The sequence below is a fragment of the Lissotriton vulgaris genome, chromosome 8 (assembly GCF_964263255.1).
Source record: "Lissotriton vulgaris chromosome 8, aLisVul1.2, whole genome shotgun sequence".
Lineage (NCBI taxonomy): Eukaryota > Metazoa > Chordata > Amphibia > Caudata > Salamandridae > Lissotriton > Lissotriton vulgaris.
This window is the reverse complement of record NC_141696.1, coordinates 1511979038-1511993902: the sequence shown is the minus strand read 5'-3', so window position 1 is coordinate 1511993902 and position 14865 is coordinate 1511979038. Positions and strand designations below refer to the sequence as shown.

The following is a 14865-nucleotide window of genomic DNA, read 5'->3' as shown; positions in this document are numbered from 1 at the left end:
GAGTTGAGTTCTCTGTTGGTAGTGAAAGTCCAAGAGGAGGAAGGGGGCATACTACTGGCCAGGACTAAGCGTCGGTAGGACTCCGGTATTGTACCAGATGACGGAATGTCACAATGGAATGGCACTATGGAGATACATTCTGTTGCCACCAATGTTCCCTTTCTAGGTATGACAGCAAAATGTCCAAACACAAAAGGTGGGACTAAGTCAATTGTGTTGGCTATTTTAGCTATCCTGATTGGCTTAAATGCTCTATCAATTCAGCCAATCAGACTTCCTGAAAAGATTCATCACATGATGGAACAGGAGTAAAAACGCAGAATGCACTGCAGTCCAGCTGACGGATTGTGAGGGAATTCCATCCATTTGAACTCTCAGAAAACGTTCTATCCACTTCTAGTCAGGAGTTGCAAACCTGCAGCTTCAGTTCACACTGGTTAAAGTAGATTGTTTTTTAATGACATTAACTGGTGTAAATTAATGAATGTATCAATTGACAGGGCTGTCCATCTGACACCACATCCAGTGTCTTTTCTCCTGTCTGGAACTGCCATGTACATTGACGGCCCCACAACATCAAGGGCACTAACCATTCAACTTCCAAATTTGGAAAATCCACTCTTTTGGGGGTTTATCTTTAAAAAAATTCAAAAGTGCCACCTTGTCTGATGTATTACTTTTTAGGCACATCATTGCTTTCTTTTTTCCATGTTGGCTTCTGTCGGGGAGGTGGGAGCAGAAACTAAAAGACTCTTAATTCTTACATATGGTGGGCCCCCATCGAACCCTAAATAAGTGATCGGAAACCTTCAGAGACACAGGATGGTAGATCCCCCTCACCCTTTTGCTTTGACAGGAAAAGGACATTGTGGGTCAGAGTCCTAAAAACTTTATGGAAATCCTGAGTAAGTGCTGTTTTAACACCTGTTCTCATGGTCTAAGGCCTTCGTCATGAAAAAGAGAAGTGTGAATTGAGTAACCAATGTCCGCAAGACTCAACGCCCATATGTCACCACGAGTAGGGGAGTGCCAGCGCCTATGTCTCATGACATCGGGAAGCCGAGCCACAAACATTAGTAACGCCCACCACAAGTGGTTCTTGTGTATTATTACCTACCCTGATATAATGTTCAAGATTTATTAAGACTGGCTGCAACTAAATTAAATTAGAACCAATTTGTGGAAATTATCACAAATGTTACAGGCGTTCAGTTAATAGATTCTTACAACTTTGAAGTCTGCCAGTTGTCTGAATCATTCATTATTTTTTGCGTAACTCTATAGGTTTGTCCTTGCTGGTTTTGGCATCTTCCACCACCTCGTGGGGTTATGCCTTGTGTGGTCTGCACTCTCTATCATGAGAGACAGCCAGGGCTGCTTCTTGGAGCCTTTAGCAACCACAAACTGTGGACAGAAGAATTGATGGTATTGGATAAGCCTGGTTGGAGTGTATAAAGCCTCAGGGTTATCTTACACCTTTACCCTGCCAGTCCCTTCCTAAGTGGGTGAGATTTATCATTATATTTGTGGATAATATATGTTGACTGATTGCCGCAAATAACCAGAAAACCCCTGAACTTCTCCTATGAGACAGAGTCAAACGTCTCACACGTCACTGCTGCAATAGACTTCTTAATTAATGAAGCGGTAAAAAACATGGACCCAGCTTAATGATAGGGTTTAAATTCCTCAAAATAATTGAGATAAAAATCAGACACGTGTCTTTCTTTTAGAAAATTTTAAGATGGCCGCTGTATCTCTTCAAACATTTGGCATGTGGTGCAGGGATCTAGCGAGTTTTAATGAGGTTAGACAGATCAAAAAGGTGTATTTCGGTACAGCATCAACTAAATCTTTCTGGTCAATCACATTCCTTAAAATCAGAACACTTCATGATTATAACCAATGCTTAGTGTTTTTCAGCAGGTGCAAGCCATGGAAAAACTGTGAGCCCCAAAAGGCTTCAAGTGTTAGCCACCTCTGAGCCAAATCCATATCCTCTCACCAAGCCACATATCAGCCATTCAGAAGATAGCCGAACTGCACTACCTCCACAGGCTCAAAACACTGCATTAAAGCCACATAAATGGGTAAAGAACCCTCAAAACTGAGTAACTACATCGAGCAAGAGGCAACTCTTTACCCCAGCAGTATAAAATATGCGGCAATGTTCTTCAGCCACTGCGCACACATACTGCTCCTTACCTGTTATTCTTGAAGCGCATTGTGAAGGCGAAGAAGAAAGCTGCCAGCAGCAGCCCGCAGGTAAGGAGAGTACACAGGGTGCCCAGGAGCAGCGCTGAGATCCTACTGCTGTCTGTGGAGTTCTGCTGGGGGATGAAAAAATGGGTGGGAGAAAAATAAAAACATTTTATTACAAACCTGTTACTTTTCCATGAGAGAGATGTAAGCTGTGGAATAGGTTAGTGGGGAGTGAAGGGCAATAATACACATACGTAAGAAATCTTTCACAAACACAATTCACAACCTATTACCAACTGTATAACGAAGGTGTGTGCACATTGTAATCTTTACTTTTGTCAGAGTTTAACAAATACAACAACATTTAAACAACCAACACACATCCATAATCAGTGTCCAAAATATATCATGCTCAAAATGTAATAACAAATGTAACTAACTCAAATACAATCTACTACTAAAAATTAACTGTCAAAATCTGCACCCAACCACAATAATAACAGAAACACTGCTCAAGTACAACGCGTGACCCAAATATAACATTCACATCAAAATATTGCTTATGCCAAATGCAACTCGTGTTCAAACACAATAAAAAGTGAAACATGCCACACAGAAACACCCAAACCACAACTCAAATACCTGACTTCCACAAAGAACTATTGACCCAACTGCAATCCAATACTGCCTGCAACTTAATTGCAAACCACAAAACCCCAAAAAAATCTTACAAAATCCAGTTATAACCGTTGATCTAAACAGAAGCCATGATTCAAACACACCCCACAGGAAAAAACAAAAGCCATACACACCATGAGTCCCAAACACAACCCACAACGTGCACCTCACCTCCAACATTAACCACCAATGATTTGTATTTCAGCCCTGCTGCTCAGACACAACCCAATTCACCAATAGAAAACGTAATCTAATTAAAACCCACAACAGTAAAACAACCTACAACGCAAACAGCAAAAACACTACCCGAAGACAAGTTGCCACTCAAGCACAACTCACAATCAAAATACAACATTCAGCACTCTGTACACCAAGCCAACTGTTTGATGGCTTTGATATACCCCACTCATATGTTTGTCACTGCACTGATATTATACAAGAGCCAGTAAAAACAATGTTAAAAAAGAATAGCCAAGCAAAAGAGCTGCTACCAAAATTTCAGTTCACTGATGGGACAACTGGAGAAATTAAAGGACAATCAAAAAAGGGTAAAACAACTTGTCTCAATTATGATGTGCTATCCAATCTTGTCACCAATAAAATGGCACCATGTACTATGAGGAGCAATAGAGGGATTTACAAAGCAGGTCGCCCTCCACTCAAAACACAATATATCAACAAAGACCTGCTCTGATACAGGACTGCTATTTTGAAAAACCACAAACACCGTACTTGGCTACTATACTAATGGAATAGCTACAAAAATGCTACTCGAAATATGGTTTTGCTGTCCAATTTTAAGAGAAGTGTGTCTACCCCCCTTACTTGAATCCCCTCTTACATTTGCCCATTGGAAAAATAATGTGTGTGAAGGTCTGAAAGTACCTCACGTAAGCACCACCAAAGGACCCGCTGGTAGGTACTCACCAGTATGCTCACGTCTTCATCATCAGTATCTTTCAAGACCAAAATGAAATATGTGAAAACGGTGTGAAACAAGGAAAATCTAGTGATATGTGAACAAACGGACCGCACACGTTAATCATGTGCAATCCTACTATGACCCCATCATGCAAAGAAACAAAATAATTTTTTCCGCTTCTCCAAGCTAAAAATTAGGTAAGACCCACTGGCGAAAATGGCCGCAATAATTGGCCTTTTCATAGCTAATCGGGTTAATTACTTGCTTAACAGGGGAGAGATGCCAGATTCTCTAAAATAAAATCAGTATCAACTCCTGTCATTAAAAGACTTCATTAGATCCTGATTATTTTACACACTCTGGCTCTATAGGAGAGCTACTCAAGGCTTTCATGGGCCTCCTGTGTCAAGCTTTAGACCTCAGTACAGTAGTGTATGCGGAACGCCGCAGGTACATCCCCATGTGAGGCACACCAATATGGATCACAAAAAGTGGTTCAATTTTCGTTTGCAGATGTGTATTTATTTTATTTTCGTAGTTTTTTTCTCATATTATTCATTTTTGGATGATTCAATCTGATATTAACAGCATATCAGAAGACAACATGTGCTGGTAAGCGTTAACATATGAACTTTAGACTCCAATGCATTTCGGGCATGGGTGCCCTTGGTCACGGAGAGCTGAGGAGGAAGAAAACCAAAAAACGGGTGTAAGGGGACGGGTGGTAAATGAACGGGTCGGGGAATATATACCAGTGCTATTGGTGTATGGGCTGTCGGACGTAATAGAGTGCTCGAAGCTATAGTGAAGTAAGGGGTATGTGAGGGAAGTATTACCGCCGGTGAAAAGGTCAATACACAAAGGGTACACACTAGGTGTTAAATAAAGTCTTACTTCAAAGTTACGCGTGGCGTGCGAAGACGCTGTCTGCCGGTCATCCGCTCGTTGTCTCAAGTGCTCGTGAAACAAGCTGCTAGATATTTACGTGAAAAGCAATGATGGACTCGCGCCCGGTGGGTATGGGGGCCATCTTGGAGTGGTAAAAAAATGAAAAAGTGAAAAATAAGGTAAACGAGTGCATGAGGTGCTGGATAAAAAGTACATGCAAGGTGAAAGAAGTGTAAAGGAATATAGGAGACCAGTGAAGCAGCTAAACAGTACATAATAATTACATCACAGGTAACAGCTAAATTCAGTGCGATCATTAAGCCCATGGGGCTTCTATGTTTGTAGTAAGTAAATCCATTCAAGTTCTCTCTTTAGTAACAATTTAGTGTTATCGATGCCTTCTTTCTTGGGTACAATCTCCAAAATTATGAACTTCAATTGGGCGATGGTATGGCGTGCATCGACAAAATGCATGGCAATATTAGACTTTTCCGTTCTCAGTCTGATGTTCGATTTATGCTCGTTGAGACGAGTTTTAATTTTGCGTTCCGTTTTGCCAACGTATAGTTTGCCACACGGGCATTTCAGAGCGTAAATCAGGTTGGTAGAGTCACAAGTAGCATCAACTTGGAGTTTGATGTTGTGCCCTTTCATGGGATGTTGTATCTTGTTGCCTTTAATGACATTGTTGCAGTGATTGCAGTTCAAGCACGGCTGAGTGCCACGACAATGTTTGGGTGAGTCAGTAGGTCTAGCCAGAATTTCTTTAATGTTTCGGCTCCTAGTGTGAGCGAATATAGGTGGTTGATTAAAGATGCCCTGGAAATCAGGTTCATTCTGCAGTATCGGCCAATGCTTCCATATGATCTTTTTGTACGCTGCGCTCGCTGTAGAAAATTTAGACACAAGCACCATGCGTTGCTCTGTGCTTTTTTGGGTTTTAACCAGGCTATCCGGCCTGGATATGTTGGCTACACGGGATTGTGCATGCTGGAGAACGGTGTCGGGATAACCACGTTCCCGAAATCTATCTGACATTTCCCTGATGCGTTTGTCAACAACCGTGTCATCAGATACGATGCGCTTAACGCGCAACATTTGAGAGTAAGGAAGATGTTTTTTCAGAGAACCTTGGTGGAAGCTGGCAAAGTGGAGGGCATTGTTACGATCAGTGCTCTTTCTGTGAAGATCAGTGACTAATCCTTCAGGGGTGTTCTTGATGAGGACATCCAGAAAAGCGATGTCGGTTTCACTGATTTGCCAAGTTAGATTGATGCGGGGATCTTTACTATTGACTTCCATAAGAAGATCATGTAGAGATTCTTTAGTGTCTGCCCATAGGAAAAATAAGTCATCAATGTATCGTAAGTACAGTTTGGTGTGATTTTGGAAACTTGAATTGGTGTACAAGTGTTTTGTTTCAAAGTTCTCCATGTATACATTAGCGTATGATGGGGCGGCACAGTTTCCCATCGCCATTCCGGAGAGTTGCAAAAACCACTGGTCATCAACTTTGAAGTAGCTGTGGTACAGGATGAATATCATTAATTCCATAAGGAACGTTTGCATGTGAGGATCGATGTCACTTTCAAGCAAGATCTGTTCAATTGCTTCAATTCCCCCGGCGTGGGGTATTGACGTGTATAGTGAACTCACATCAGCTGTACAGCACAAGACTCCATTTAGACCGATAGTGTCCACCAAACGATCGATTCATGAAACGACTGGAAAATTTTTAGATAAGTACTTGCAACCCTTAGTCACTCAATCATTGAGTCATATCAAAGACACCACAGACTTCCTTCTGAAATTATCCAGCATTCAAACCTCCGGCCATGAACCCCTTGTGTTCTGTACAGCTGATGTGAGTTCACTATACACGTCAATACCCCACGCCGGGTGAATTGAAGCAATTGAACAGATCTTGCTTAAAAGTGACATCGATCCTCACATGCAAACGTTCCTTATGGAATTAATGATATTCATCCTGTACCACAGCTACTTCAAAGTTGATGACCAGTGGTTTTTGCAACTCTCCGGAATGGCGATGGGAAACTGTGCCGCCCCATCATACGCTAATGTATACATGGAGAACTTTGAAACAAAACACTTGTACACCAATTCAAGTTTCCAAAATCACACCAAACTGTACTTACGGTACATTGATGACTTATTTTTCCTATGGGCAGACACTAAAGAATCTCTACATGATCTTCTTATGGAAGTCAATAGTAAAGATCCCCGCATCAATCTAACTTGGCAAATCAGTGAAACCGACATCGCTTTTCTGGATGTCCTCATCAAGAACACCCCTGAAGGATTAGTCACTGATCTTCACAGAAAGAGCACTGATCGTAACAATGCCCTCCACTTTGCCAGCTTCCACCAAGGTTCTCTGAAAAAACATCTTCCTTACTCTCAAATGTTGCGCGTTAAGCGCATCGTATCTGATGACACGGTTGTTGACAAACGCATCAGGGAAATGTCAGATAGATTTCGGGAACGTGGTTATCCCGACACCGTTCTCCAGCATGCACAATCCCGTGTAGCCAACATATCCAGGCCGGATAGCCTGGTTAAGACCCAAAAAAGCACAGAGCAACGCATGGTGCTTGTGTCTAAATTTTCTACAGCGAGCGCAGCGTACAAAAAGATCATATGGAAGCATTGGCCGATACTGCAGAATGAACCTGATTTCCAGGGCATCTTTAATCAACCACCTATATTCGCTCACACTAGGAGCCGAAACATTAAAGAAATTCTGGCTAGACCTACTGACTCACCCAAACATTGTCGTGGCACTCAGCCGTGCTTGAACTGCAATCACTGCAACAATGTCATTAAAGGCAACAAGATACAACATCCCATGAAAGGGCACAACATCAAACTCCAAGTTGATGCTACTTGTGACTCTACCAACCTGATTTACGCTCTGAAATGCCCGTGTGGCAAACTATACGTTGGCAAAACGGAACGCAAAATTAAAACTCGTCTCAACGAGCATAAATCGAACATCAGACTGAGAACGGAAAAGTCTAATATTGCCATGCATTTTGTCGATGTACGCCATACCATCGCCCAATTGAAGTTCATAATTTTGGAGATTGTACCCAAGAAAGAAGGCATCGATAACACTAAATTGTTACTAAAGAGAGAACTTGAATGGATTTACTTACTACAAACATTGAAGCCCCATGGGCTTAATGATCGCACTGAATTTAGCTGTTACCTGTGATGTAATTATTATGTACTGTTTAGCTGCTTCACTGGTCTCCTATATTCCTTTACACTTCTTTCACCTTGCATGTACTTTTTATCCAGCACCTCATGCACTCGTTTACCTTATTTTTCACTTTTTCATTTTTTTACCACTCCAAGATGGCCCCCATACCCACCGGGCGCGAGTCCATCATCGCTTTTCACGTAAATATCTAGCAGCTTGTTTCACGAGCACTTGAGACAACGAGCGGATGACCGGCAGACAGCATCTTCGCACGCCACGCGTAACTTTGAAGTAAGACTTTATTTAACACCGAGTGTGTACCCTTTGTGTATTGACCTTTTCACCGGCGGTAATACTTCCCTCACATACCCCTTACCTCACTATAGCTTCGAGCACTCTATTACGTCCGACAGCCCATACACCAATAGCACTGGTATATATTCCCCGACCCGTTCATTTACCACCCGTCCCCTTACACCCGTTTTTTGGTTTTCTTCCTCCTCAGCTCTCCGTGACCAAGGGCACCCATGCCCGAAATGCATTGGAGTCTAAAGTTCATATGTTAACGCTTACCAGCACATGTTGTCTTCTGATATGCTGTTAATATCAGATTGAATCATCCAAAAATGAATAATATGAGAAAAAAACTACGAAAATGAAATAAATACACATCTGCAAACGAAAATTGAACCACTTTTTGTGATCCATATTGGTGTGCCTCACATGGGGATGTACCTGCGGCGTTCCGCATACACTACTGTACTGATATCCACAGGTGTTTAGACGGATAACACCACCCTCTGAGTGCACCCAGAACTTTGAAGCTCTATCTTGAGCTAATTCAATTTCGTTGTGCACCCTCCCACTTCCACTATTTGTCAAGCTTTAGACCTCATCATGGCACTGAGGCAGTGTTGAACACACTGCTAGAGGGTGTGCTTACCATCATTGATAAAGGACACCTTTACCGGTTCATATTTCTTGATCTGTCCATCGCATTCAACATGGAGACTACGATTTACTACTTGATCGTCTTATGATGCGATCCACCATTTTCGATGCAACCTTGAGATGGGTTCAATCTTTTCTAATGGACGGACAAAGAGTGCGATGCTTGGCCCTTTTGTATCCCTCAAGGGGAGGTTTGGGTGCGGAGTTGCACAGAGTCCACCCCTTCATTGTTACTATTCAATGGTTACATCTAGCTGCTGGCTTTCATCCTCAAGGTCAGAGACCTGAATTACCACTCATTGCAGATGACACTCAGGTGTACCTGGCTAGCAACAGGCCAAAAAGACAGCTTTCGGATCCCAAGAAAATTCCTATAGACCCATTGGATGAAAAGTAATATAAATTGGTCTCAAACTTAATGGAGCAAAACCCGAGATGCGAATTATGGGTCCCAGTCAGAGGTTATAGAATAGAGATGCACTTTTTCAACCTCGTTCTGGGAAAGTAACACCCTTTGGTAAAAAAAAGGTAAACAAAGATACTGGGATCTGGGTGTTATAGATGAGGGTGAGCTCAATGTTGAGGTCTCTATTGGGTTAATAGTGTGAATGCCATTTTCAGTCTTCAACAGTAAATAAAGACATTGCCTTAACTTGATGATATCAAAATGCATTACTGTTAGCTTAATATATTTTCAATTGCTAATAAATAGCTGGTTCCAAAGGGTGGTAGAAAATAAGAGAAAATTGAAAAACTATAAATATGTGCTTATAGATTGTTAAGAAATCTATTTTTCCAAAAAGTCATGATTAAATTCCTCTCTTCCTCAATAGTGTTTCATCAGCTACTAGCCACATCCATGGCTCAGACATAAATGTCATGCAATGCCCATGCCACCAGTAGGAAAGATACCTTAGGCAAGATGTCAGATCACCAAAACAATATGCTGCATGCTATTGGTCGAAGGACAGGTCGTCCCTTAGATACACTGCTCCGTGCTCTGAACACAGCATCAAAGTTTTAGTCCATGACTGGAGCACCTAAAATGATGGACTTTTTGAAAACGAGAGCCTGATTTAGAGTTTGGTGGACGGTTACTCCATCACAAACATGACGGATATCCCATTTGCTGTATTGGAAGTAAATTATATCCAATGGCGCTTGTAATAAGACAGATGGAATATCCGGCACGTTTGTGACACATTTGTGATGGAGTAACCTCCGAACTCTATATCAGGCCCTAAATGATCCTTTGTTGAATTTCATCAATCAATCATCAATTTTACATTTTCTCCACAATCTATTTCTTGTGGTGTTATTTTATAATATTGTCTCACAAACTCATTTCATATCCCCAACGCTTTTTGGACAGTGGGCCCTTCCTCAGGGGGAGATGCATCCTATTCACAAAGGGTCGATCTCACTCGTGTAGCAAGGGAAAGGCTGCAAAACAACAGTGCATTCCAGTCTCGACTGCTCAGCACATTGAGCAGTGCATCTGAGGGACTATCTGTCTGTCGAAAACCAGGAAGGGGTGTATTGCGCATGGACACCCAGGGAGGAAGGCGTACCTTAGTAGCAGGCCAAAAGGGGTTAAACAAGGAATGAACCAGTATGTTAACATTGGAATGCACTGTGAGGACCACAATTCAACACATTAGATCTTTGAAGCAGTCACCCACCGTCTTTTGAAGAAAATACTACTCGTGGACTACTGCTCCATGTACTAGACACCAATGAAAAGGGCACCAGAAGACACTTTCATCAACTCAGCTCTTCAGCCACAGAGTGAACGGTCTGCCCACCCACCCTCCATACTAATAAACTATGCGCCTCTAATCTCCCAAACATTACAATTATTAGAAACAAACCATCCTCAGATGGTTTATGGCCAGCTCCTTCAAATTGGAGATCTAAGAATGGTCGTCTTCTCCAATGAAAGGCCCATCATGACTGCAATGTCAACAACTATGGAAAAAGCTGTTGCAGACTGTCTCGCTGACATCTCAACAGTAGTTATAACGATAATAATGTGATTTCTAAAAGCGCATAGCTACCTCATTTGAGGTGTCCCAGCGCTAGGTACAGGTGTCCACCAGCTACAGTGCAGTCATCAAAACCCTCTACATCCTGAGGTAAAAAAACAGTCTTTAGTTTTTTCCTAAACAGGTCTTCCGACTGCGCCAGCAGCACCGCAGTGCAATACAGCACTTTGTTGGTAGAGTTAGACCCAGATGGGTGAACCGTCTAGCCCGTGTGCTGGGCAGTATTTGAGACGTGAGTGACAATGTTTATGAGACCTTTTGGCATCCTTCGGTACTATCAGTAACAAGGACCTTCTTGCTCAATGGTGGACGGTGGCCCAATCAAACAAAACAACATGAAATGGCTCTCCTTGTACTTGATGTCAGGCAGCAGAGGGTCCTGCTCAAGCAGTTAACTTCAGGGTAACCCCATTATCAATCCTTGTTGATACTTAGGTAAGAAGAACAATAGGAGTCCTTTGGGCCAACAATCAAATTTGTGTTCATACACTGCTGATTCTTAGATAAAAGTCCTCCACGCATGAAAAATAGAGATATGACTCATAATGAGGGTGTATAAAAGTTATGAAGACTGAGAAGAATCAAGCAGGTAAATTCCACTGCAACAGGAACTAACCAGATTTTATCCTCCCACAGCTTTCTGGCATCAGCGTTATCTTGCGTGCACACCTTTCGTTATGCATCCGTTATGATTTTCACCATTATTTAGATCTATGACTTTTGGTGCCCATGCTTTCTTGAATTTATGTCTTGTGCAACTTTTGGCATGTCTAGCTTCTGGCATTTCCCTTTTGCAAAGTTGGCCATTTCTTTCAGTGATGCCTTCTCGACTCTGCTCTCCTGCATCCATGTCCCATGGAACCCATGTTTTCTGGCACCAGTTCCGGGGCCACTTGCATCCAATTTTTGACAGTTGCTGCTTATGACATCTACACCTTCTTGCATACATTTTTTTGGGCATCAACAGACTTTGGCATCCGCGCCTTTCGGCATTGAGATGTGGTCTCCACACAACCTAGCAACAGCACCTTCAGTTATCTCCACTTTCTGGCAGATCCACCCTTTGGCATCTCAACCTTTGGGTATCCACTACATCGTGTCACAGCAGCACCTTCGACCATTCACCATTTCTAGCATCCACACCACCTGGCATTTAAACCTTCTGGATCAAGACCTCATGGTCTTCACAAATTCTGGTTTCTGCACTCTCAGTTATCTCCACTTTCTGGTAGGTCCACCTTCTGGCATCTGCACCATCTTGCATCTTAATCTTTTGGTATCCATTGCCTCTAGTCACATCAGCAACATCTGCCATTCATACTTCCTAGCATCCACACGTCTTGATATCTGCATCTTCTAGCACCCAAACCTTCTGCATCCGGACTGTATGGTCTCCACACATTCTGGTATCTACACCTTCTGGCATTCCCACCCTCTGTCATCGGATGTACGACATTTCAACGCATGCTTTTACATCGCATGCTTTTACAACACGGGTTTTACAACGCATACCATTACAACGCATAGTGCTTTGGGGCGCTGGATAGTGAATAGTTTAATTTACTATTCCAACTCCAGTCCCCGTGGATAGTAGGGAAGGTGTTGGACAATAAATGAAACCTATTCCCTATCCTAGAGCGCCCCCCAGCGCAATGCGTTGTAATGGTTTGCGTTGTAAAGGCACTGCGTGGTAAAAGTTGCGTTGTAAGTGATGTTTCCCCTGTCATCTACTTTTTCTGACATATGTGCTTTCAAGCATTGGTACCTTCTTTCATCTTATCCTACCTCCACCTGCACTGTCTGGCACACACTGCATTTTCTAACATCAGCACGTTCTGCCATTTACGCCTCTTGCATCCACACCTCCTGGCGGGGTCTGCATCTTCTGATATTTTTGCTTATGGCATCCGTATCTCTGGCAATATTAACATCAGTCCTCTTTGACTTACGGTCTCTGCCCTCTTAGACATCATGTCTATAAACACCCCCATCCACTGGCATCCATGTCTTTTCACATCACATCTTTTGGCGCCTGCACCATAGGGGGACCAGCATTTTTCTAACTCCCACCTTTCAACACCTCGACCTCATCACATCCTTCTGTTAAGGAGCTGCTTTGGAGTCAGCTATTGAGAGGAAACATATTTTCAGAAATATGGCACTCTCCCCCTCTCCCTAGCGCTGGCGCTGAAATTAGCTGCTGTGCACCATGCACACACCTTTGCACCATAGACTAAGGGTGTCTGCATGAGTCTAGAATAGGTTTTGTACCAGAAGGATAGCCTTCCAGTATAAAAAACTTTGCTCAGACTAACTTTGTACCATTTCCTACTTTACATGTGTGCTGTTCAGTGCAGCACACATACAAAGTTGGAAAAGGAAGGATAAATGAAAGCATTTCTCCTTACTAGCGCCTACTTGAAATGGCCGCTATTTTCTGATGCTAAACCCTGTCTGCTTTTTTATTTTAAGTAAATAGGGCTCAGCATCAGAATCTTTGGGTGGTGCATGGGAACCCCCATCGCCCCCTTGGTGCTAAGTAATGGAAAGTAGTGCGATGCCCGGCTTTGCATTTCTTTCAAGTGAATTTCCAGCGTTTAACATGTTTAGCGCTGGAAAGTTAATAGGTAAAAAACATTTTGCATTGATTTGCGTCACTCTCTGAAGGATTGGGCCAAGCCTGGGACCAGAAGAGATGATGAACCTGCCTAGAGAAGAGCTGCCTTGGACCAGAAAAGATGATGATCTACCTAGGACCAGAAGAGATGATGACCTACCTAGGACCAGAAGAGATTATGAACCTACCAAGGACCAGACGAGATGATGACCTACCTAGGACCGGAAGAGATGATGAACCTTTTAGGACCTGAAGAAATGACAAGCCTACCTAGGGCCAGAAGAGATGACAAATCTACCTAGGGCCAGAAGAGATGACAAACCTACCTAGGACCAAAAAAGATAACGACCCTGACTTGGACGAGAAGAGATGATGAACTTGCCTTGGACCAGAAGAGATGATGAACCTACCTAGGACCAGAAGAGATGATGACCTACCTAGGACCAGAAGAGATGACAAATCTACCTATGGCCAGAAGAGATGACAAACCTACCTAGGACCAGAAGAGATGACAAAGCTACCTAGGACCAGAAAAGATAACGACCCTGACTTGGACGAGAAGAGATGATGAACCTGCCTTGGACCAGAAGAGGTGATGTAGCTGCCTTGGCCCAGAAGAGATGAAAACCTACCTAGGACCAGAAGAGAAGATCCTCTACCTAGGACCAGAAGAGGTGATGAACCTCACTTGGACCAAAAGAGATGATGACCTAGCTAGGACCAGAAGAAATGATGACCTACCAAGGCCCAGAAGAGATGACAAATCTACCTAGGGCCAGAAGAGATGACAAACCTACCTAGGACCAAAAAAGATAACGACCCTGACTTGGACGAGAAGAGATGATGAACCTGCCTTGGACCAGAAGAGATAATGAACCTACCTAGGACCAGAAGAGATGATGACCTACCTAGGACCAGAAGATATGATGAACCTCACTTGGACCAAAAGAGATGATGACCTACCTAGGACTAAATGAAATGACAAACCTACCTAGGATTAGAACAGATGATGACCTACCTAGGACCTGAATAAATTAACCTACCTAGGACCAGAAGATATGATGACTTACCTAGGACCAGAAGAGATGATTAACCTGCCTTTGACCAGAAGAGATGATAAACAGAAAAGTTGATGACCTACCTAGGACCAGAAGAGATGACGAACCTACCTACGACTAGAAGAGATGATGACCTACCTAGGGCCAGAAGAGATGATCACTTACTTAGGATCAGAAGAGATGATCAACCTGCCTAGGAACAAAAGAGACTATGACCTACCAAGAGAAGAGCTGCCTTGACCAAGAGAAAGACAAGACTGAAGCCAGATTTCTGAGCTTTA

The 14865-nt window shown here is 42.8% G+C and overlaps 1 protein-coding gene across 4 annotated transcripts in view; it reads right to left on the bottom strand.

Annotated features, from left to right (window-relative positions):
- GPR156 (G protein-coupled receptor 156) overlaps positions 1-14865 on the bottom strand; it is a 121369-nt gene that overhangs the window by 47778 nt on the left and 58726 nt on the right. For 3 of the 4 annotated variants that reach the window (XM_086933545.1, XM_086933547.1, XM_086933546.1), the window contains one exon: positions 2206-2330. In XM_086933545.1, the coding sequence (XP_086789671.1) occupies positions 2206-2330 (125 nt within the window). The remainder of the gene's footprint in view (positions 1-2205; positions 2331-14865) is intronic. The other variant, XM_086933548.1, reaches the window with a different exon arrangement.